Source organism: Pteropus medius, unplaced genomic scaffold (assembly GCF_902729225.1).
Source record: "Pteropus medius unplaced genomic scaffold, Ma_sr-lr_union100, whole genome shotgun sequence".
NCBI lineage: Eukaryota > Metazoa > Chordata > Mammalia > Chiroptera > Pteropodidae > Pteropus > Pteropus medius.
In genome coordinates this window covers 11,871,835-11,898,809 of record NW_024344370.1, presented here as the reverse complement: position 1 = coordinate 11,898,809, position 26,975 = coordinate 11,871,835, and the positions used below count along the sequence as shown (strand labels likewise).

Below are 26,975 nucleotides of genomic sequence, written 5' to 3'. Positions count from 1 at the left end.
CCAGCAATAGAACAACAGGAAAACCAAGATAACAAGATGTAAAGACACACCTGAATTTCAAAATGCCTGGCTTATTTCCAAAACTAGCAAAAAGAAGTAAAACGAAACTCAAGAAAGGGTAATTACCTGCATGAGCTGAGAGAGGTGAGTGCGGTCGAGGCAATGCTGGTGACTGCCCATTGCCTATCAAGCTCTTCCGGTTGCTTGTTCGGCAACTGTCAAAGGAAAGAAAACAAAGTTTTTAAAAAAGAATATAACATCAATAATGTTAGGGTATGTTCAACAAAGGCATAACCTAGAGGTTGAACAACCTATCTGCTCATAATATTGCCAAATGTTTGCAAGTTGATATGCATTCACTAATATTGGAGGGTTGGCTGCCTCTTAAATATTAGAAAATATAATGTGTTCATATAGTATAACACCATCAATATTCCTCACCACCAGTGAAGTTATAATCAAATACCTTTTTTCAGCTCTTGACTACAAATATGTGACATGCCATACACGCAAGTGATAAATTACGGATTCAAATCAGCAAACCACAGGTAGCATCTTTGTTGACATGAAATTTCTAATACAAAATTACATGCAATGGAGCGCAATGACATTAATCTTACAATGATGCACTAATTAAAAATCTAATTATTTAGACAAATTTCATATTTGTGCCTCTTGTCAATAGAACAGCCGATGCCTAAGATAAATGCATTTCACTACTCATTCATTTTTCATTTTGTATACTGAATTCAAATTCCTTATTAAGGTAAATATTTTGGAATCATAAAAACAGATTCCAGTTATGAAAATAACAGTGAAGGTCTTTTTTCACAGGCACACTGCCTACTGTTTTTATCCTGGTACTCAGTGAGTAGAAATAAATTACTACATATAGGCACAAGGAAACTAACTCTCTTTTCCTGTTTCTTCTAGTAGAAAATTATAAAATGACTCATTTGATTCCAAAGTAACTTTCACAAGCCTCAAAGAATAAGACATATGAAAAACTGGTTGATGGTGAAGCAGATATTATTTTCATTTGTTTTTCTTCAGTACAGATTGGCACTTCATTCTCCATTATCAGTATATGTTAGAAAAGAATAATAAAAACCAGCAGGTTACCGCATTGAATTCACCTATAATAAGGTTTAGGGCCCTCATCCTCCTACACTTGGGCTGCCTGCCCTCCACCACCATTTAAAAGTTTATTAGAATGTCTTCTTAATTCAGAATACACCTCTGTCAGAGCAAGTTCTTGAAACAGACATTTTCCCCTGACTTCTAAATTAGGTACAGTGGACATATTTGAAAGTTTGTGTCAAATATTTGAAAGGAACATTTCTAAATATGCAAATAATACATTTCAAAACCAAACCCAATTTCTTTTAGCAATTTTGACTTGGAAACCAATCTTCTCTTTTAGATGTTTGCCGCTATTGTCATTTGTCAACATTTTCATGTTTACAATTCCTTAGGGACAGGCTGCATCATTTTATTTTCCTTACTGGAGTAATCAACATCCCCTAACATTATCTGTGAGTTTAATTAAGATCATGTTTACTCAGCCTTTAAAAAGTTGTTGAATAAAAATAGACCCTTGATATTTAATTATGAAGGTTGATTGTGATATTATCAACTCATCTATCAAGAACTGTATTCAACCTATTAAATTAATAATCATTAAATCAGATAATATGATTGTTTAAAAAAGAAACTGTATAACATATTTAGTGTTAATTCAAATTAATGTCTCCTTTTATTCAATACAGATATTTTAAATATATCAACTTGCTGATACTAATAAAAGAAATTAAAAATAACAGATTTATATCCTGGAAATCACAGCAAAGTTATTTGTTAGGTTGAGCAGATTAACTGAAACATGGGTTAATTGTCACAAAAATGCGATTTGTACTTTTTTATATTTAGTATTTAATCTCAATCTTTAAAATTTTTTTCTTGACATTCAGTTATTAATGTTTATATATGCAAATCAAACAAGGCATATGAATCAATAGAAATAGTAATGTGATAAATATCTCAAATATCAGTGAAATATGCTGACTTAAAGCTAAAATTTAGAAACTATTTCTAAAGAAAATTTTTAAAAACTGAATTTTCATAAGACACATAGAATGACTATTACACTGCCACAACAAGCAAAATAAACAGCTAACAATTTAGATTCATAACAAAAAAACCACAAAAAATTCTGACAATTTGATCAGTTATTTAAAAATCTACCAAAAAAGGTTAAAAAAGTATTGATTTCTAATATGTGATTCAAAAAAAAATCTCAAAAAGAAATATCTAAATGAAATATGAGAATGGAATATATTTGTTTAGTCAATATAAAAATATAAAATATGAAAATATGAAAAAAAGTATATATTACATTCATCCTGTGTTTGCCTTCTCCTGATAAAGATTTGTAATCTTTACATATAGGTGATTATGAATGCAATTTAGAGTGGAAAAAAAAACCCCAAGATTCTTCATCTATGAATACCTGAACAAATTAAAAGAACTTAAAAGCAAATTGCTTCAGAATTTGAATAGTTTACCATATTTAAGGTACCGGTATTACGTTACTCAGAATCTTAAATAATCGGTTTAAAGTTATTGACAAATATTATAAATAATCAGAGCTAACCTCTCTATATGAATCTTCAGCATGAAGCTAGAGACAGCATTAAAATTATAACAGGCTTGGAACTTTCTCGAATCTCTCAATAATCAAACAGGAAAATTTTAAACATAAAATGTTCTGCAATTTGGCAAAACCAGGCTATAAAATATAGGTAAAGACAGAGGTGTCCATGTATACACACAATAAATCTTTACACCCGTGAACTAGGGTCTTGACCTAACGAATTTATTTATTGCTAACCTTCTTAAGGGTAAAGGGGCATTTTATACTGTATTTAACCTCAAAATACCTATATCTTGATATATAAATATCTGTAAAACCCTGAGACCCTACTAAGATATTCTGTAGATAACTTTCCAAGGTTCGGTGAGGAGGGGTGGCCATTCAATCTCAATGCTACCTGCATCTGATTCTTGAGAGTCACCTAACTGTATTGTTCTAGGTACCTGATTCCCAGCAAATGAATTAAAATCTACATTTAACGCCACAGAAAGAAATCTGAGTGGGCAGGATCTATGAGTATGTACTAGCTAGACTGCCTCAGTACCTGGCACTGCCCACATTAATAATGACGCTAGTGCAAAACGCTGGGTGATCTCTGTTGTCATTATTTATTCATCCAGATATAACACTCTTTTCTGCTAATGAAAGGAGAAGATTTTGGCTTCCAAGTATGAGGCAGCTCCTCAGGTGATGGTGAACACACCATACTCATTTGATCCATAAAGTGATAAAATAGTGGAAACATAGCACCTTAGGCCAAATCGAGGTCTCTTCCCTCTCACCAGCCTAAGTCAATTCAGCCTTGTTTTTCCTCAGGCGGTGTCACCCAATGTAAAAACAGATAATGTCTATCAGATAAAACAGGAAAATCACATCTACTGTAGTAGAAATCTCTTAACTTGTTTAAAATGTATTCTCATCGAAGCATGTGAGCTTGTGGAGTTATCCCCAGTTTTCAGCCTTAGGAAAAAAAGATTTATAATTCCAAAATGAAACCAAAGGACAGTTATGAACTCAAATTTCAGCTACTCAGCCTCAAACACATTCTTTCTGCTTCACTCTCTAGGAAGAAAGGACAGCCCTTCACCCTGTTCGGCTCCATCTGAAAGCCAAACACAGGAATATCCACTTCCCATGAGGCACTTCCTCCTCCTCCAATCTTCAGGTGAAGAAACACATGGAGGCACCTACTCTGCCTATGGATAACAGGCTCAGTTTGTTCTCTCATTTTGGAAGGTGGCACAATGGCACAGTTAGAGTCTTTACTTGCAAAATCTAATTTAGCCTGATTAGACAGCCATGTGCCACTTGAGACAAAGACAAAGGTAAACAATGGTTTAGGACAGGGGTTGATGGTGCCAGTTAGCATTTCTTTTTACCTCAGTTTTTTGGTTCTTCCCTGGAAAAATCCACCAACAGACAACACACACACACACAGTGTGATAAATACTGTTGACTATGGACCTGGGATCTGAGAAGAATGGGAAGATGGAAAGACAATGACAGTCCTTTTGAGTAGGACTGGCTGGCCCCTGTGAGCTGGAGGGAAGGCAGGCAGGGACAGAACACTCTGACTAAGAACATTACGGCTCGATGGGCACAGTTGGATGAGCACTTGGGTGGAAATGCTTTAGAGTGATATGAAGCCACCATAAGGAAGTGTTTTATTCATCTTCATGGTTTTTTGGCTCAAACAAGTGAAACGAGGGTTGAATAGGCCACCACTCTTGCTCCTTGAGTTCATTGTTCCCATTCACCAAAGCAGTTTCACAAGGAGCTTCTCAATCTCCTAATTACTGCCAACAGCACCTTTCATTTGCTAGGAAGATAAAGAGATGGACCATGAATTCATTTTCTAAGTCAGGCCTGACTCAGTGTGAAGCACAAAGAAGAACATGGCCTGCTAAGCTGAAGGAGAGGAGGGGAGTGTGGTGAACGTATTTTTGGTCCAAAGTGCCCATATTCTATTTCTGCCTAGGTTGGCCTTATGCTCAAACTCCATATGAAGGGCTTGGCAGGACCTGTAAACGTTTCACATCTGGATCTGTCACATCTCTCCTGGCAAAAAAACCTGCTAATTATCCCTTACTAGAGCTGTAAAAGCTGTGAGGCCCATCAGGCTGTGGCCTTTTGCCACTGTTCTGAGTAGCTGAAATCCAGCTTAATTTTAAATTATATTCATTTTGAGTCATGAATACTGATCTCAAAATTACATTCATTTTGAGTCATGAATACATGATCATGTCTGATCATGGCAAGGCAAGCCGAGGAGGGAAAATCCCAACAGGCTGTAATTTCTAACATTCACAGCTGACTTATAAGGTCAACACTCAGTGTAACATATGACCGACCACAACTGAGGGGCTCTGATCGCACAGTGCATTGCATAAGAAAAGCCCCAGTAATTCTGAAAAGCTAGGTTATAAATTATTACTTCATCTTAATGAAAAATTTGATAAATTTGCATAGGAGACCAATTATAGACCAAAGCTTTACTGGATATAAACATCACTAACTAGTTCCTGACACCTTAATAGAATCTGAAATTCAAATATGCCTTAAACAAAGAGGAAGGGTAAAGTAAAGGAAACTGGGTAAGATCAGGAGACAGAAAATGTCTAGCCAATGTGTTATTGCTGAATGCGTGTTATAAACCAGACAGGCTTCTGTATATCTTTACAATGAAGGGGTTGGAGCAGGTTAAAGAAATAGTAAAACTTTTATTTGGGGAGAGGTGGTGGCTCCTCCCCCTTCAAGAAATTTTTAAAATATAAAAAGTATAGAAAAATAGTCCAATAATTCCTACCTCCTGTAATGGCCAACTAATCATTTTGTCATATTTGTTCCTAATCTTTTATTTATATGAGATAGGAAGAAATGTACCCTCCACTAAACCAATAATCATTTACACTCCCCAACCACGCAATATTAAAAGAATCGTGGCCTGTAGCTTTCCCATGCATTTTGGGTACTTTAGTGTACACACATGTATACCCATGAACATTTTTGTATGTATTTACACTTTCAACTTGTGGTATCACATATCAGGAAAAACTGACAAACTCAGAATTGAGCAAAAGATGAATGATTTTCCTTTCGGTGGCTTATGCTATATAGTGGACCCTCGGGGATTATCTAGGTCTATTAGAATGTGTAACTTTCATTGTTTTTCTATTGAATAGGCTATTTAAAAAACTCTGTAGGAGTAGAAGTTGTAGAAAACTGGTAGCAATGCAAATGATTCTTGTCCAAAATAATTGAAATTAATTTTGTATGCTACAGATATAATGGATGGATACCTACTCCATGAAAAGATGACCCCAAACATTTAATATTACCATCTTACAAGATATGAATCAGTTTTGTATCTACTAGCAAATCCATTTCATCATTCCCTGATTGGAAAAATACGCATGTGCACATGTGTACGTGTGTGTGTATCTGGCTTTAAATACTGCTTTTGAACCTGTTTTAATATGTTACTGCTGCCTTCATTAATTGATAAATTAAATTAAATCTTTGACACGTATTCATTTTACATTTCTATGACAGTCATGTTCTTGACATTTGTATAAATTACAGTTTAGCACACACTGTACATTGTAGATATTCTGTAACTTCTCTTCATTCAACATTAACCATGGCAACATAAATATGGGTCTAATTTATTCCTTTTTTAGATTATTCACTTGAAGCAAATTTTAGGATTCTTAAATGTACTGGAATTATATACTATGGACTTTTTTTTCCTTTTTGCAATATGAAATATCTAAGCCTCTGTGAATTTGCAAATATGACAGCGAAAGCATTGAAAAATATCTCCGAGGCTGTATTTAAAAGAAAAACCATGTTATGCAAGATAACACAAATCTTCCTTAAAATCTTTTTTGGACACTTTGCCCCCCAAATCCTGCTCATTCCTTCAGAGACTGCCTTGCCCATACTTCCACTCTGTCTTCATACTATTGTCTTCGTCCAGAAATTACTTTTTGTCTTTTTTATGTAAATCAATCATGCTTTCTCTGGGCTTCTTCAATTCCACAGTTCTACCCTTTTTCCTGAACAGCGCAACAAGGCCAAACCTGGTAGCCAGTTGAATAAACAAGACTTCTCTTTAGAAGGTAACGGAGTATAAACCAATAATATTTCTGTTTCTGTGACATATTTTGTTACTTATGTGAAGTCAAGGCACTGCCAGCATCTTCCCATGGCCCATGAAGTCAAGGCTCCATCCTTGCTTTTATTAATTCACTCAACAAACTACTTTTTGAGTACGTAATATATGCTAGACACTATTCTAAACAAACGAAATTCCTGATGCCTTTAAGGGGCTTACATTCTGGAGGAGGAAGCAGGAAATCAACGCAATAAATTAGTACACTTTGTAGTATAGGGGATGGTGATGGCATTTATAGTGTGAGAGAGAGGGATGGAGAAAGTAATGCAAAAAGTAGGACAGGGAGTGCAGACGTGGGAATTCACAATTTGAAATAGGTGGTCAGGAAAGGCCTCGCTGGGGAGGTGATATCTGAATAAGACCAGAGGATAAAGGTGAGAGCATCTACTCTAGGTGAAAAGGGAAGTCTTTGGAAGGTTTTGAACATACTTTGACTTTTGTTTTAAGAGAATCATGCTGGCTGCTAGAGTGAAATAACCAAAGGAAGATGTAGGGAGACTAGTTAGGAAGTTGTTAATGTGCATCTCTAGTCACACTCGTCTCCTGTGACTCTACTTGAAAATATTTTATTTATAAATTAATTCATGCAAAAAAAATAGCCCCAACATTCAGTGCAAGCATTAAACCAGTCTATGCTCTTTTGCCCAGCTTCCAAGAAACTTGAGAAATAGCAAGTGCTAATACTGTGGTGACTACCAAGCTTGAGTGCTTCAGGCCTTTGCGTATTTGCATCAGTATAATGACCTGGTTCATAGTTACCAGGGGTAAGTAATTATGAATGCTTATTATTGATATTATCAGCTTGATACTCGAACTTAACTTTTTTATTAGTAGAAAAACTTTTAAAGGCATTAATTGTAATGAAAATGAATGGTTGCTCATACTATTTTCACCTATGAGCAAAAGAAATTAGACTAATTATATGCCCAGAGACAGGGATAGGTCTCCAAACTTTCAAAAACTCTGAGAAAAATCAATAGGAAAAAAATACGTATATATTACTGCATATAGTATTTCTTGGGAATATATCTAATTTATTAAGATAAGCCTGTAATGAGGTATGGCCCAATTTTCTGTCTTCACAGAGGAAGAGATGGCTGAACATACAGATATTAGCAAGACACCACTCAATGTAACATATATTTATGGAATGTCTATGTACGAAGTACTGTGAGAGATAAGAAAATGAAGGAAACATTCTCAATGTTTACAGTAATGAAAGAAAAGAGAAGACTGATTCACATAAAACTGTATCCTAAGTCAGAATCTGGAAGAGGGGTACAAACAAAAATTTGTTGCCATCTAAAGTGTGAGATAAAACACTTTGCAACATATTTTCATAAAAAATAAGCACTAGAATTTTATAGTATATACTATGCATGGCAAATTGTCCTTCCACTTCATGAGTCTTCCCTAAATAAGCCCTTAATCTCAGTGATCTGCCTAACACAAAAACATTTTTTAAAGCTATTTCTTCTTAGTTACTGTATTTTGTGGCTATTTCAAAGTGAGACATACCAACACAGCTATTTCTCTGTGGCTGACATAGTGAGCTCTGATGTCATATTTTAGCATGTGACAGTGATCCTGGCAAGCAGAGCATCCACTCTGTGGTAACTCATTCATTCAGTAAACATAACAGAATTCTATAGAGAGATTACGATGTAGGAGGGGGAATAAATCTCCTGAGGGCAAAGATAATACTTTATATAATAGTGACTCTCTGGATACCCAGAAAAATGTAGAAAATAAAAATGATTTAAATAGACAGTCAGTACATATTTTTACATGACTCACTAAATACACTTCCTGCCTCTGGAAGTTAACTTGGAAGACAAACATAGTCTAATTTACAAGACTAAATTGATTCAAGATGGTAATATAACATAGCCTAATACTCTAGATTGATCAAGGCCATGTATAACTAAAAAACACATACTGGATACACAATGTGAAATATCGTATTGGAAAACCTGTATACGTGACATACTGGATAAAATCACAGCGAAGTAATCGGTAGAATTAAAAGAGGGGCATAACAGAATGGCCAAAGTCAAGTAGGAGTTGCTAATGAAATGAGATTAATAGTAACACAGTAAGTTCAACCACTGAAAATGTAAGAAGTTAAGAGAAATTAAAGTGAGAAGAGTCTCAATACCTTTGTTTAATTTTTTGGTGCAATTTATCTGCATCACGAATCACAGGAGGTACTAAGTCTGTATACCCCACAAGAATCCTAAAATATCAAGGTAGGTCTTCTATTTGAATGAGGACACTTAAAGGCTGGAAAGGTCAATGGTGGGATGTCTTTTGGACTTATGATTACTTAAGCAGAGCACAACTGTTCAAACCTTACATGAAGCACACATAACACAGATGGGTGTTATCTCTGCTTGGGATAAAGGTGTGAAGAGAATGCTGGGAAGCCATGGTAATGAATTCTGACCTAACAGTTGAAGGGCATGGGCTGTATTTTCGGAAACTGCTCCAGGGGCTGATCTGGCCAAAACACTGTGTGGTCATTCAAGACTATGGTCTGATCTGTCCTGGCTGGGCCGATCCAAGCCTTGACTGGGCTATCAAAGTAGCAATGAAGACAGCTGGCAAAGGGGTGAATATGATGGCTCTAATTTTAATGCTGGGCAAAGGGTCGGGTCAAATACTTATGAGACTGACACCCAAGCCTTAGGCTGTTCTCAGGGCAGTTGTGGTCAGGGACCAAAGATAAGTCTATAGACATGTTGAGGAGCTAAGGAAAAATAAGCAAGATACAAACTAATATTTTTCTAAACCTCCACTTTACAAGCTGGCCAAGGTACAAGACGTGTGTGTGTGTGTGTGTGTGTGTGTGTGTGTTGGGAGGAAGGTATGTGACTTCAACAGATTTTTTTAAAACTCCCAGGTTCCATACTCATTATGGATAAAAGTCACAGCTGGATACATTTTTTTTTCCTAAGTAGCAAAAAACCAAGTTCAATGTCCAAACATAAAAATTACTTTTAATCAGTTTAACTTGCTAGCATTGGATTATTCTTAGCTGGCCAGTAATAAATCTTTAAAAACCTGCTGAAAGTGGTGGCAATACCAAACAACAGTAAATGCAACAGCGTTAAGTCTAATGTTCCGAAATGCCTTTTTGGAAATACCTTAATAAAATGTTACTATTAACTCCTTTCCCTTGTATCTACTATCTCCTATTTTTATTGCTTTTAAGAAATGATCAACAGTTTTATAAAACTGGATTGAAAGATTTTCTTATAGCCAAATCTTATCTGAATATATGTAAAACAGCTGAACTGATAGAATCCTGTTTGACCCATTCCAGGCTTCTTTACACAGAAATTAAATCTCAGTTTAACTTGCTATACCTAGGAACATTTAATTTAATGGCTATATTTTAGTCTAGGAGGGTAATTCAACTATATAAACCACTGCCCATAAAAATCAAAAGCTCTGCTCCTTCTTTCTGGTTCAAGGTAATCTGGAGCCTCTCCTTTCTGACCCACAAAAGGGAGGGGAGTTCACTTCCGTAGCCACCGGATCTCTTTTCATGAACTCAACAGAAATTTATGTCAAGCCTGGAATGAACAGCATGACTGTTTACACCCTTCCAGATCTAAAGCATTTTGCATTTACAGCAATTTGGCATCACGCTTTGCCCACAAGTGAACTGTCCCTAATTCTGTGTTCCTCCACAGTCAGAACACAAACACAGACACATGTGAAGCCGACATCAGCGCTCCACTCTGTTCTTTTCTGGGAGGAAAAGTTATGTGGCAAGAAGCCATTATCTTTCTGTTCAGTATGTTTTGTTGCTAGCTGTGCCTAATTCAGTATCTTGCAAAATGACATTCTGTTAATGACATGAACGTCAAAGCTGTGATAATGGGCAGTAGTAGAAGAAAATGTTTCCTAAACGGAGAAACAACAGGAAAACCGTCAAATGGATATTAAAATTAGTTGTGTGTTCACCCCACACTTAAGCAGTTAGTCTGCCCTCTACTATTTGTTTCCAACATGAAAGAGATGCAGCCCTCTGAGTCGGGAAGAACAGCCCACCTTGGTGAAAAGCACAGGGAAAAAAAAAAAAGAGGTCAAAGGAATGTTTCCCCTTAATTAACTTGACAGATGTCTTTTCTTTGTCTCATTTGCATCCACTGATGTTTTCTTAGTCGTCTCTCATTTTGCAAAGATGAAATTGGCCACAAGGAACTAATTCTGTAGCTTAAGACAGTTGGGCTGGGGAAATACCAGAAAATGCTGGCCTTTAAGTTGCTCATTATTCAGTCTGGGTAATGAATACTCCCTTGCTCTTGTCATCTGAGAGCTGAGTAAGTGAATTTTAGCTCTGGAAGACGATGCAGTTGACTGCCAAGGCAGCTCCAACTAGTGGCAAACAGGGCCTAAGAAGGAAGGTTGTGTGGCTCCCACAACCAGGGCACATTCAAAGTTAGAAATATGAATTAGATACAGAGATACATTTAACTACTTATGTGAATGTATAATAATTCTATTCCACAAAGGAAGAGAGAGTTCTGTTTTAGATTTCATAAATTGGCTATTTTTATTAGGGTTATAGTACACTTATGAAATGCCATTGGTAGATCTGATTTCAAATTCCAACCCCCTTAAGCCTCAACTTACTGATCTACAGAATGGGGATAAGAATATGAACTCCCTCAGGGGGCTGTATAGAGATTAAATAAGATAATGTATATAAAGAAATTATCATAGTGCCTGGCATACAGCAAGTGCTTCATGAATATTAGCTGTCAAAATAAAACATTTTGGTCTTTCTCTCTTGCATACATTCTCTCATGCATTTATATTTTCATATTATATTTAACTTAAAATTATATTTAAATTAAAATGTTACACTAAGGCTTTCCCTCAAGGATTTTGGAACAAGAAGCTTAACATTTCTCACAGAATTAACTTCTAAAATCAATACAATAAATTATACGAGAGCTATAGAGGCTGGTTCTAAGGCAGCAAGGCTTGACAGTAAAGGTAAATATTAACACAGTTATAGAAAGAATTTAACAATAAGACAAGATGTGAAAACTGAAGAACTGAAAAATTCAGAAAATTGTCTGAGATTACACAGCTAGTAAGTGGTAGAATTGGAATCCAAACCCAGGTAGTCTGTCTTCAGAGCCTGTGCTTTGAACCATTTTTAAAAAAATGTTTATAAGGTAGAGAAGAAAAATTTTAAGGAGTGTAAACCCAATAATATCAATATTTATCCTTGTATATTAATCTGAACATTCTGGTCCTATACAGGAATCAGTGAGCGTGGTAACTATGGATCCACGTCTAAGAGATGGAGTTGCTTTGGGGATATTCACCAAACCAGATTTTTGAGCCTGTAGCCTGATGGTCAGGTGCAAGAGGTAGGTTAAGCTATCAAGCTTCATCCCAGATTGTGAGGTTTTTCTGGAGGCAGTAAGCCAGACCTAGATGAACAGACACCCCGATGTTAACGAATAGGGCGGGCTTTTTGTCCTGGAATATATTTGTATACACCATTTTTGGGCACATGGTGGATAGATGGGTGAGATGTCATGATTTAGATATTCTCTTCTCCACAATATTTTCTCAAGGATCCAAAGGCAGATGACCCAACACATGGATTATCCATGGCAAAGAGGCACTTCTTCCTTATCCCTGCCCAAACCAGCTGGTCTACTCAGATACAACAAGGGAAGAGAATTATGTTTATGAAGTGCCTGATTTAAGAAGTTCAGTTTTTTTTGTTCCGCTGTTTCTTAATAGATATCAAAAGTAATCCAAAATTTCTATATAATAGCCCCTTTAAGGCTTTTTTGCTTTTCTGTTTCTAGATATCTGACACTTTTTAAGTATTTGAGAACACAGAGATCAAATCTGTAATGTGAAACATTGTTGTATGCAATGGCTTTGGAGAAAAAAACTAATGGCCTACACCATAAAATGCATTAGGAAGAGAATTTGGCTAGCAAGTGATCTAAAGTGCATAATAAGGTATATTGACTGTATAATTGAGGCGGCTTCTTTTTTTTAAGTAAAGTATTTACAAATGATAAATCTCAAAATAAAACAAACTCAACATTATAAATCTACATATTTACAACTTCTATAAACTTGTGACTCCAAATCTTGGACCCTTCTGTTGCACATTATTCTTTCGAGATGTCATTCCTTTATTCTGGCATCGTCCCCCTTTCTTGCTCCCCAAAGACCTTCCAGACTCTAAGAGAACATATATGAGAATGTGTCTGTATTTAGAAAAAGGTTTCACAAAATTGTGTGAATTATAATAAATTATGGCAGGAGTTCAGACAAGTCAGAGTGCCTTGAAAGCATCAGCTACCTAGGAAAAGTTTAATGCTGGCTTCACTCCCCTCAAATCACTGCCTGTCGCTTATGGGCATGGCCACCTATTTCTCAAAGGCGTTTAAAGAGGTGACCTCATTTGTCCCTTGCCTGGGGTTTGGCCCTTATTAGTAAGTACCCTGAGCTCCAGAACAACACACCAACTCCGCCTCCTCATCCTATTCACCGAGGCATCCAACCGAAACGCATTCTACATTCCCTGCAGTGACTCAGAGAGTTCCTGCTCATTGTGTTCCTGGATTCCTGTTTATTAAAGTGATGGAATCCCTGACCTTCACACAAAAACATTTCTAAGTAAAAATTCAATGGTATAGAGAAATGGCACTCTACTGTGTAAAATTTCCATATTGAAAAGGATCCTGAGTAACTAACTCACCCACAGGAAATTAAATTGCATCTCAAGACTAGAATTAGGATACTTCAATTTACTGTAAACAAATCATTGATACTGTGAAAGAAATAAATGTGAAATCCTCTACTGGCTACTTTTGCTTATTATTTTCTAAATAGACCCTAAAAGTGAGTCATTCCTTTGGCTTTGTGGTCACATAATATTTTCATTCACAGTATAATCATAAAATTGTAGGGCTCACTTATATAACAAAGAGCATTTTCTTCCTGGGTCTTCAGATATTAGCTGTGCTGACTTTATTACCATAGGAACCAAGGTTTCTGAACTCACACAATTATATAGTAACAACAAAAACACTTTGTGCTAGTAGCTAATCTGCCTCATGGACAGTACACCAAAAATTTGATGCTATGTTCTTCAAATGACAAAAGTTGCTTCTCATTTTACCTAGGAAAAGAAATCACAAAAACACTTTAGTTATATATATTTTTTGCATCTGAAAGGTTCAATATTCTAAAATAATTTAGAAGAAAGCAGATGAGTTACCACTGTGGCAGTTGAGCAACAGGTGATGTCATCTTTGTATAAATTGGAGTCTAGCACCTGGTGATAAAGTTTTGCAAGATAAAGTTATCTCTACCAATACAACCATCAACTTGGTGTTCTTGTTTTAACTCAACTTTTGTTTCTGATGTGCAGCTTTATTACTCCACCAAAAATCCCCCAACATTTTTTAAAGAGTGTTTCTGCCCCAAGCAGAGGGAGGTCTGGTACAGGACCCGAGAGATGTTCTTATGAGTTTACAATCAGGATATCTGGGGAGGGAGACACTTCCCTGAGTTTTTAAATAGTTTCATTGTTTAGTTAGGCAACATTGTATATTTGAGAGGACAAAAAATAATCTGTCTACCCAAGGTTTGACAGAAAGTGGGCAGTCATTCTTTTTTTAAAAGACTAAAAAGCAAAATAAAATGAAATAAATCAACGTATAATCATCTAAATTAGAAATGCCCCTGTTAAAGAAAGGTTTCATATCTGGATAGGCAAACTGTTCCTATCTTAGTCAGGGTAAGGCATTTTCTCAAACAAGTACTATAGAAAGTAAAGATTCTTAACACGGGAATAATATTATTTTTGAGAAATATGAAATAGGGAATAAAGGGTTGAAGGAGGTTCCAGGAAGATTATCAAATCTATCCATAATACAATGTTCAACTAAAACATATAATTCCATTTATAAAATAAGTTTTTACATTATTATATTACAGCAAATATTAGTAGAACCAATAATTAATGTTTGTGTTCTAGTTGGAAAAAAAATACGGGCAATGAGTCTGGCACCATAGAATTAATGGTATATTAATTATAAATGATAACTCTGTCCTCCAAATCCTCCTGGCTCTCATTGTCACAGCCTTGCTTCAGAGATTAGCCATTTTTCAACTGTTAAAACTTCCTCTTAGAGAAAGAACTTTGATTAGTTTTCTACCTCCTCTTGCAAGATATGATTTTGCCTCAACAAGATTAATCTCTAACTCATCTATGTGAAAAAGTTAATCAATTCATATAGAAATGAAAAAAACTACTTCTCTAATCTTTTTTAAATGTTGTTTAAAAATTGATAAGATTCAGGAATAAAAATAGGATTTGCAACTTTTCTTAGAAGAGCTCATTTTTTGATGATTCTAGCCTCCAAATGCTTTTTATGTTTTTCAATTAAATATATGTTTTTAAAAGTCTACACCACAATAACGACTTTGCTCTGCCTGAATCACACTAGCCTGAAACCAAATGAAGAAAAAGTCCAGAACTGAAGGCAAAAGGGTGGTCCAAAACGGCACAAGGACTGAGGCTGACAGAAAACTGTCTTTCCCCTTAAGAATTGACAAGCTGGAAATTGCAACAAAACCTCTCTGCTTGCCCATTCGCTTTTCTCTTTTCTTACGCTCACTCAATCACCACCTAGAATTAAGTGCCTTCTCTCTTTGGAAGTTTTTTGTTTATTTCCAATCAAGCCAACTTACCATCCCCCCTCATACACACATCCTTTTTTTTACCTTTTTCTGAGATGACAGAGAACAAAGGATGATGCAGAACAAATGATTGGTCTTGTTCTCTTAAAAACCCTGAGTGAAATAGTTAGATAAGCTACATGACAATCACAAGATTGGACAGTATTCCAAAAAAGCTTACAAAGACATAGGTGAAAAATGCAGAGTCCAGAGCCTGATAGCAACCATACTTAAAATATGTGGAATGCAAAGAAAATGGATTGGAAGGAAACATACATAAATAATGATTACTTCTCAGTGGTGTGAAGATGGGTGTCTAAATGTGAATGTGCTTGTGCTTTAGTTTTCAAAAAATTTCAGTCATGAATCCTATAACCTCTTAGTCTGGAAAAATACATGTGTGTTTTATAAAGAAAAGCAGATGCCTTTTTTAATACTGCCAGCCATGATACAGCCAAAAGGAATGGAGGGAGGTAAAGAGTGACGACAAATGTATCCCGTGACAGGATAATTTACTGAGATACTAATTTGTGGTATTCTTCTACTGGAAGAGAATAAAAAGTATGTTTTCTTTCCCCCATTCCGAGAAGCCTTTGTGTTCAGCATCTGGGATCCTAGGCTTTAGAGGGTATTGAGTGGGCTCTGGTTTCAGGAGTGGAAGCAGAAGTTACGAGGCAGCCTAAAAGCGAGCCTCCACCCAGGCCTTTCCCTAAGGACAAAACAGCCTGAGTGGTGCTCCTACTGGGAACAGAAGCTGAGGTGAGCCTTCTTGAGACTGGGTTGGGGGAAGAAGAGAAGGCAGAGTGCTTAGTTGTGTATCTGACTGTGTGAGTGACGCAGGGCTCCAAGAGGTAGAAGATGACAGGCCTCGTGGTGGATATGCATGTGGCTGGGGGATAGAGGTGAGCAGGAAAGAGTTAAGAACAGGAGCTATACTTGATTGAAAAGTGCCAGTTGTAGATGTTTGTGCCCGCTATAGGCATCCAGGAGTACCACATACCGGCTTAGAACAAGCCTCATCATCGCAGGTGGGCTTGGACTATAAGCAATTCAGATGAGTGGGAATCAACTGATGGTTTCTATACCACCTGACCGTATCAGAAAGGCTACATCAAGCAGCTACAGTATAGCATAGATTGTGGTGATGGTTGCATATGGTTGCAAGGATCTATACTTATCTCCAACTCATCATGTTGTATACATTAAATACGTACAATTATTTCTATGTCAATCATATAATAAAGTGATTCAGAAAGAAAAAGTACAGTAGAAAAAATAATAATCTAGATCTCTCTGCTTGAACAGCACCACCCAGCCCTAACTCACTCAGAGCGACCCTGAACACCAGCAAACTGTCTCTTTCAGGAAAGCATGAAAAAATGTCATTTTATTATTTTATCAAAAGCCTATCTCTCCTCTGAATCTGATTTAAAAAATGAAACCAAACAAAGCACAGAATGTTGACCATACAAGTTTGCTAATGGAAAGACGCGTCTGTGCCCCTTTAACTACAATCTAATGGCTTTTGGTTGTGTAGTCACAGTAGTGCTAATCGAAGCTGAGCTAGACCCAATTCTAATAGTTATTAATGATAGTGGTTGGGGGGGCAGGGGGCGGTGCGGAGGATGACACAGTTAGACTTTGGCAGGCTTGGTCAACTCAACAAATAACAAAGTGAAAGGAAAATGGCCTCCTTGAGTTAAAATGCCAGTAAAAGCTTCACATGCAACCCCGGAGTAGAGGTCTGACAGTGAACACAGGTGATCCCAGGAATTCGTTCTAAACCAGCAGTCCTTCAGGGGAATCTTTTGGTGTTCATAAATTAACCTCCTGAGTTACATGTGTGCACTCATAAATGAAGACTATCTTTTCAGAATATTTACACAAAGCACACTATTTTTATAGTGTTAGACATCACCAGTTACTCTAAAATAATAAAGAACTCTATAGACATCATCTTTTCTCAGCATTTATTGTTAAATATACTCACTCCTTTTGGAGCTTTATTTGCTGATTTTAAATTCAGGTGGTGATTACCATACTGCATTGGAATATAAAGTGTCTCACATTCAGTTTGCAGAAACTTACAAAGTTGAAGCTGCAATACTAAATCTAAGTAGAATCACACTGTCACATGTTAAGAGAGCATAAAGTTCCCAATATTAGGGTTAGTGATGTGGAACAAACCATCTGTTATTACATAGCCAGAGATTTCAGGAAGGTCATCCAGTCCTCGCCATAGAATTAGTGGCTCCAGAATCAATGGGGAAAAATGTAAATTAGGAGTCTAACACAACAGGGTCAATGGAGGGGACTTGTGGTTTTGGGATCATTGTTCCATACTTCTCCACACACGCCTCATCCAAATGCCCACAGATCCCATCCATTTCCCTGCCTGAGACTTTTACAAAGGTTGAAGAAATGTCATGCTTTTGAGGTGACAGAGAGCATTTCAAATTACCTAAGAGTTCAGGACTCAGAAGGGATATGATGTTTTTCAACACCTTACATAAAAGCAGCTTAGCAGAAAACATCTGAATAAGCTCTAAGAAACACTTCTAAATGCTCTAGGTGTGGCTTGTGATGACACCACAACAAAAGACATAACTCTTGTAGGTAAGTTGTTTTAAATGAAGTGACTGCACAAAGCCAGATAAGACATTTTATACTTAAGTCACTGGCCAACTGGCTTATGCTCTAATCTCTTGTTTGAAATGTGGTCTGGTGTGAAAAATAAGCTGCCATGAAGGGCCTCTTTCATTGAGAACCAAATAGATAAACAAGGTTATACCCATAATGAAATGTAATATAGTGTAAGAACCTGTTCGTAGACTTCATTGTTTATATGCACCTCCAGATGGATGGTGTATTAGATGTAGATTCACAATGGCATATTATTTAACAATAACCTGATACTTTCCTTTGAAACTTGAACTTATTTTGCTTATCACAGAAAAGTGGTTGAAAAGCAAAGATAAAGGTGACAACTGTAATGAGAAAATGAACACAAACAGACTGTCTTTCCAAAGGAGAGTCAACGTTAATCAATGATCATATTGTAAAATCTAGATCATTTTAATGTGACACAACTCATAGGGTACCGCACATCATCGCTTCAGCATTGTAACTCTGTTTAACTAGCTCTCAGTTACTTTAAAATTGGCTAATTTACTTATGATTTTGACCAGAAGCTTCTGTTTCTTGGTTGAAAAGCACAGAACATTTTCTAGAATATAAACCATAGCTATGCTGTGATACATCGCATGCTCAGCCAGAGCTTGAATTTCTTCTCTACACGTTCTCCACCAAAAGGAGAGGTACCTGTAACAATCTGTAAGAAGCACAAAGAAATTAAAACCCAAATAAAGTAATGCTCACAACTCTATCAGTTAGCAGAGAACAACATTCTACTTTGTTAATTTAATGTTAATAGCTGCCACTTTAAAAAGTGATATCAAGTCAGCAAGAGTGTATTTTCTTTTTTTAAGGGTGAGTTTTTCACTGTAAGAACTAATTAACTGCCAAGAATGAGATGGGTTTCAAAAAGAATACTATCGTACTATTGTACTCATCGAATGGTGATTCCAATTTACCTCCCCTATACACTTACTGTAAGACTATTCACTTCCAATCTGAGAGGATGTCAATAAATATGGTTAGACTATGGCAAAAAACATTTTTATAGTATTCTAAGAAACAAAATAGTTAAATAATGTTTAATTTGTTATATTAACTTCTAATACTTGAAGTATGTACAACATTGGACATGAAATTAATAAATTAGCAATAAATCTGAGCTACTATATATTGTTTGTAGTTGTTATACATATGCGTGTTTGTGTATGTGTACCTAATAAAATATATAATGTAATCACAGCAATTGCTTCTTCTGGGGTTTAGAATTCTGCTATTCTCAGTAAATCCTGTCATAAAATTTTCTGATAAACCATTTCACGTACTGACATACATGGCGTACAGAGTAGATAAGGTCAAGAGAGAGAAGGCTGATACTGAGAGGAACAAAGTTAGGTAAAAAGTAATCCTTATTTTGGTCTTAATGTAGAATATTCTGCACTTCTCCATATTTAAAATGGTGTTGAAAATTGGTCTTTACTCTTATAAACTTTTTGCCAGTAAGCACCTGTCTTACTCTTTTTGTGACCCTGGTGTAATACCTGACCTAAAGGCACAATTGATTAAAACTTGTTGAATAAATGAATAACATATAAGAATAAGCTAATAAAAATAAGAAAGATTTTGCTGAAAATGGGAGAGGAAAGAATCTGATCTGATCATACTAAACCCCGGCCTAATAAATCTTAAATAATCTTAAATTAGTGAAAGTTACCATCTTATAATTTTTCCTCAAAAGCCTAGAATCTTCACTAGAAAATCATTAGAAAACAGCAATCGTGGGTCAGGATGTGTTGAGAGCTATACAAAGTCAGATTCTATCCCCTGCCTGTAGGGGCTCATTTTAAAATGGATTATATATGTACAACAGAAAAATTGATAGGCAGATTTAGGTAACTGTAAATCCTAAATGAACCCATAGGATAAGAGGTTAAAGTAGCGATGAAGCAAGTTTCTGGAAGAGGGACAGATGGCTTTTGACAAATAAGTACACCTTCAACGCAAGTGACAGAAGTAGGTCATGATGAGTAAGTGAATTTTCCACTGACTCATTTCCACATGTATCATGGGCAGCAAAGGATACCAGTGATCTAATTCTCCACCTGGAATAGCTGTACAAATTAGTTCTCTAAGGCAAGGAGCTGAAATTAAAACTGATTCGGCAGGGAGAACCACCGCCTTGACTTATAAACAGGTCAGTAGGCAGTAAGGTCAATAGGCCTGACAAATAATATGCATTTAATAAAAATCCTTGTGTATTTAGAAAATCTAACAACTTAGACTGTAGGTATTTGAAAGTAAAGTGATTCTTGCCCTTTTTCCAGCTAACAGATCAATGCAATCAGGTTTAATGGAGTTACACCAATTAACATATATTCAACAAATATTTACTAAGTCTGCATGCAGCTTTTCAGTTTTGAACTCTGCATGCAAATAACCTCCATTTTAGCTTTGGTAGGTGAAAAAAAAACACGGTAAATTGTTTTTAAAATACAAATTCCTTTATTTTAGTACAAATGGAACATACCATGGTAAATGTCAAATAGTTACCATCTATTATGATAATAGGGTCCGGCCAATCTTACCAACTTATTCAAAGTTCACTGCATGAATGATCAGAGCTCTCAGTCCCCAGACAAAGTTAAAATATGTCCTTATTAAAAAATTCAAAGGCGATAAATCAGGTTAAAGAGGTGACAAGATGACCCTCCTCTGCCATCTACTCCGGGAAATGCCTAGTGCTTTCTGCTGGAGGAGACAGGGGGCTCAGCTTCTCTGTCTATGCAGAGGACGCTAGGGCAGGGCAGTTCTATGAAGACTGATTGTCCCTATCCACCAGGAACTTACATTAAAATAAGTCTGCTGAAATAATGCATGCATGTTTCCCTAGTGGGAGATCATCCACAGATGAAAGAAAATGCTTTCCTTCACTCAGGAAAAAAACCTGTCCCCACTGGGTAAGGTTCCACTCAATGGACATCAGTTTTATTTTTTCCAGTTTAGTTAATGAATTAGGCAGCCTTATCTATACTTTGAGCAAAAGTAGTCAAATGTTATTAGCCAGTTCTGAAGTACCAGTTGAAGCTATAGGAAAAATAATTTTCAGTGAAATAGCTGACTGGCATGGAATCAACACTCATGACCTTGGCCTCTTTAGCACAATGCACTACTGAACCAAGATACTAAATAAAAATATAGCTATTGAAACACCCAAGGCTCTATACAATGAGACATTGTGAGAGAGTGACATAAACACTTGGGATAGAAAAGTGCTGAGGCAAAGAACATTTACAAGACATTAGGTGCCCCAAATATATAAAGCTCATATGGTTTTAATGTTTCAAACTAAAACCACTTGAAACCGCAAAATAGAATGAAGAGGTTTAAGCCACAATTTCATTACTATATTCCAAATATCATCCCTGGGACTGATCAATTTGCCTTAGGACTGCTCTGGAATGACAATTTACAGAAACGAAAAGATTTTGTTGTTGTTGTTGTTGTTGTTGTTGTTGTTGTTGTTGTTGTTGTTGTTAGTTTCCTTGAGTTGAAATGCCACTAGGGCTATGATTACCTCTTCGAGAACCAAACTGATACAGATGTCATTTTACAATGGCTATCCAATAACTATCAGCTAGTAACCTCAGGTCTGTCACTCAGTGCTAACCTGGTTCAAGTGAAAGTTTAAAAGGAAAACAACCCTAAAATATCAAATATTGCCTCTGATGAAGATAACTTTTAATAATCTTATGTAAAAACATTAAAATGGGATATATTATAGTTCTTCTACCTTCCATATTTAACATGGTATATTTGGATTTTCACAAATAAAGGTGACTGGTTAATTTAAACCTGATTTCTTTTCAGAGAGTGTTTCATTTGCATTTGCATTTAGAAAGCAAAAGAGATATGGAATAGAGGAATCATACCATGGGATTACTAAATTAATTACAGAGCTTTTATAGCGTATTGCCCTTGGTAATTATTTGTTAAATGAAGTCCTATAAGGATGTGAAGGATGTGAATTGATAATATTTATCCACATGTATACAAAATATTTAGATAATAAAAATATATACTTAGGATGGAATATGGCTTTAAAACTCTAGATGTTCTTAAATATATATAATATTTCACATAAAATCATGAAATCAAAGTAAATTCCAACTTTAAACATGTCTACACTTTTTAATTTAAGTTAAAATTTTCATTAAATAAACCTTCGTAGTATGTAATTCAGAAGAATTCAAAATGTGTAAAAATAACATATGAGTCTTATTTTCAGATTAATTAGGATCAACTTTGTACAGACCTGTACATAGCACAAACTTTTCAAGGCCACATTTAGCTATTTCAATGATGTGGTTAACATCAGATTATAAACTCAACCAAAATGAACTTACATTTTTCTTCCTCCTATCCTTTTCTCCATAGTAGAAAACATGCTTTCTTCTAAAACTCCTACCATCCTGTCCACCTCATTTTTCCTCTGAGTGGACCCAGAAATCATGATGCTGACAGAGGACTTCTAAACAGAAAATGCTTTTTGTTTTTGTCAAGAAAAATAGAGTGAAAAGGCAAAATAAACAAAACCCAACACTCAGAAAACATGAACAATATGCCACAAAATTTTGCAACTAATTTCTTACTTATATTCAATCATCTCTTTCCATCCTTATTACCCTCCCCTTTGAGAAAGTATAGGATGGTGAGGTTCCCCAAGATACTTTTAATTATAAGAAAATACCGGCATTACCATGAAACATCAGTAGCTTTCAAATTTTCCTGTGATCAAAGATGTTTAAATCCCAAATTCTACTCCAAAGTAAAAGAAAACATGAATGCCTATGGGAAAATAAATATATGGTTCTGTGGGTTATCCAGGCTAGAAAACACTACTTAAACCATCTGTAAATCAGCACTCCTGACTGCCATTTCACTGAGGAACACAGAGGGCCTGAAAAATATGATTCAATTTCTGGTTCTAGGCAACCCTACAACTTGAGACTCCTGAAAAAAATACTCAACACTAATTAACTTTGGCACTCTCCATTAATCTTTAAGTAGATGACTGTTAATCCCTAACCTGGAACTCTTCTCTAAGTTCCAGGCCCTTGCATCCCATGGTCAGCCGCACATCTCCACACGGATATCTACGAAGCTACAAGTCAATGAGTCCAGAACTGAAATTACCATCTTTACCCAACCTGTCTTATTCTGTGTCTCTAATTTCAGTGACAGGCACCACTATCCAAGAGCCTAGAGCAGAAAAAAAGGTCACAAACTCTTTGGCCCTTCCTCATGATAATCATCTATCTGATGATCCAGTCCCATGGATTCCATTGCCTGAAACGTCTCCTCCCTTCACCCTCACAGCCACCAACCTAGTTGTGGTATCACCACCATCTCTGGCCTGGAACCCTGTTGAAGCTTGCTCTAACTGGAATCTTGGCCTCGTTCTTGCCCAATTCCAATTCATCCTCCAACTGCCAGGAATTTTTCCAATGGGCAAATGTGACCTCATCATTGCCCTTCCGTTAAACCCTTCCGTGGTTCCTCAGGCCCGCAGAGTAAATTCCAGGCCTCTGTTTATCATTATAATCAAGTTTCTCCTCAACATTCACTCCGAGGGCTCTGTGTACGGGTATTTGTCTCTTTGCCTGGAATATTCTCTCCTATCTTTCACTGACTCCTCTCTTACCCGCCAAACTTGTTTACTTCCCGGACGGCCCACTTTCTGTTACATGTCCCCAGGATACTCTCAGAACCCTATTTATTCCCCTCACATCATGACATGGCTAAGAGGAGGCAAGCACAGACATATAATCACACACAATGTTGTGAACTCTTGTTAATCCTTTGTGTCTTCCTCCCCCCACATCCACCCACACCGCATTCCCCAAGAAACTGCAAGCTTTCCAGGGGGCAGAAACTATCTGCCTCCTTCGCCACTGCTTCCCTAGTTCAATGCTCAACAGAAGAAGAGACCCAACAAGATTTACTGAATTCATGCAGAGGACAAGGGCAGACTGCACCTGGCTCCACATCTCCCACGTGAAATCTCCCTCGCTTTAGGCACATTTTCTTAAACTCAGAGGTGGCCATAGCAACAGATCCTACCCTAAGGGTGACTTTCAGGAAGTAAGGATATTTCATATCTAAATTGCTTAAAACATACTAATAGCCAAACAACTCTTTCCTCATCCAACTCTCTATTCACAGACAACCCACAAACCGTTTTTAGACTGAAAACCCTCCTGAGAAAAGGGTTTGTCATTCTTAGAGAATATAGAGCTTCTATTTTTCATTCTGGTAAGTAAAGTTTTTCATTTCGAATGAGCTAAAGAAAACTAGAAAGAAGCTCCCCCATCTTTCAGGCAATCCCATATCCAGGCGCCATGTCTAAGACCCTAACATTATATGGATTTTTCTTTTGGAATTGTACCAGTAGGCCCCATTAGCCCCTCCAGACCCTTATGTGCACAACACGTTGACATTCATCTGTGGGTGTGTATAGGGCTATGGAATACAGTTAGAGTTGGCTTTGCTTCCACAGCATGGTTGAGACTCTGATGAGAATAAAGCACATATGTATGAGCTACTGGTCAAGACAGATATATTTTACTTTGTTTTTGTAACAACTATAAATTTCAGTGAGTTCTGTACTACAAATAAATATGAACAGTAGTCAAACTATCTATCTCAGTATAACATTAAAGTAAAAAACTGCTGTCTTCTATACTAATTATCTGAATAGTATCATTAAAAATGGAGATAATAAATATCCTTATACATCTGCAAGTAATAACTGATAATTTACAATAATTACATAAACACACCATCCTGATGAAGATAACTTTTAATAATCTTATGTAAAAACATTAAAATGGGATTTATTATAGTTCTTCTACCTTCCATATTTAACATGGTATATTTGGATTTTCACAAATAAAGGTGACTGGCTAATTTAAACTCGATTTCTTTACAGAGAGTGTTTCATTTGCATTTGCATTTAGAATTAAAATATAAGGCAAAGCTCAAAGATAAAGAAGAAAGAAGTCCTTGCCATCCACATCTGTGTCAGCTCTATGACTCACTAAAAAATGATGGATTGTTTTTTTCATCTCTTTTGAACAGAATTCTGTGGTCTCAAGTATTATAGAAGGGAAAAATGTGCCTAAGGGGCTATGATTTACAATTATTCTGTTTCATGCTGATTAGCATAAACGACCATGATGGAAAATTGCATGCAAACCCTTGAAAAGTCAATAAAATATATTGATCCATAGCAGCAACTAAAGGAGGAAAAAGTGCTTACAGCCTATGCTTCAAGCTTCCTATCTAATATGGTAGAGGATCTTTTAACCTGAAAATGATTCCATGTTTACAAAGCATTCTTATGGTTGCATGAATTACCTTTCACAAGCAGATGGACAAATGAAATCTCAACGCTTTGCTCCACTCTCCAATCTACTAGGCTAAAAGTTGGTATCCTGATTAACACGGAGGCATTTATAATGAAACTGCAACGCCAAAAAGAATCCCTGTCTCCATCAGAAACTAATATTGTGAGATTATGTTGTAATCGGCAAGTGGCATGACATTTAAAAGCGTTCATAGTTGTCTCTCTTCCAAAAGAAAAAAATATTCTCTCAAAAAACGCAAATTTGAAGGTTGTAGGTAGGTAATAAGAAAAAATGGCTTTCATTTTCTGAAAAGATTAATTTTGCTTGCTATTTCTCCCATTCGGACATTCTTAGACCTTTATCATTAATAAACTTATAAACTCTAGGAAAGAAAACAAGTTTTAAGACTAGTAAATGAGAAATGCTTTATCACCATTATTCCATAACTTCTTTTTATTTCAAAGATCTTACTTCTCAGCTGGGCAACACAATTCAAGCTTGGTAAGCAGGTAGTGCAGCACACAATCCTTGTACATTCATGGCCCTATTTAATGAGAGGAACGCATGTGGTTTTGACAAAGAGATGGAGATGCTCTGATGGCAAGATGCTGAGAAACAGGCTTCTCAAATGTAAGTAAAGGACAACTTACTACACACAGAGCAGGGGACACAGCCACATTGCCGCAAGCCCTGGCCTTTAGTTCTTTCCAAAGGCAAATGATCGGAGTGATGATCAATGCTCTCATGCTGCTGTTGTTGTTTGTTTTAATATACTCCTGGGTTTTCCTAGTTACATGCTATAAAAGTAACTGATGGAAACCTAGCACATTTCTCACTGCTTACTTCTCAGCTTGATTCCTAGGTGAATCAAAGGTTACTTTTCTGGCATAAGATCTGCTTAATTATGCCAGGCCCAAAGTCAGTGTTCTGATAAACTCGAGAAGCCATCTGGGTCAGCCTGTCTCTATGCCACTATGGTGTCTGAGCTGCCAGGAATGGCAGCAAACTTCTGATCCAGCTATTCCTAACCAGGACTTCTAAGGGGTCTATGAACAGAATTTACTGGGTCCATGAACCTGGATTGTTTTGAGGTTTTCACTAACCACAAACTGAAATGTATCATTCCTTTCATGTACATTCACAGTATCAGCAGTCTTTTTGATTTTGTCACCTATAGAAATCACATATATTTTCATATCATGTTACAGTTGCTGCAGATAAAACAAAAAATAATTTATACTCATTATCACTTTAAAATCATGGTAGTTACTAGACCCACTTCCAGATCTTGATATCTGATGTGCTAACAAAGCATCACATATATCACAATTTTTAAATGTTTCAGTATAACCGGTGTCCTCGATTA

General features: G+C 36.3%; 1 protein-coding gene across 14 annotated transcripts in view; it reads right to left on the bottom strand.

Annotated features, from left to right (window-relative positions):
• MAST4 (microtubule associated serine/threonine kinase family member 4) overlaps window positions 1-26,975 on the bottom strand; it is a 513,739-nt gene that overhangs the window by 107,463 nt on the left and 379,301 nt on the right. For all 14 annotated transcript variants that reach the window (XM_039870096.1, XM_039870097.1, XM_039870098.1 and 11 more), the window contains one exon: window positions 127-215. In XM_039870096.1, the coding sequence (XP_039726030.1) occupies window positions 127-215 (89 nt within the window). The remainder of the gene's footprint in view (window positions 1-126; window positions 216-26,975) is intronic.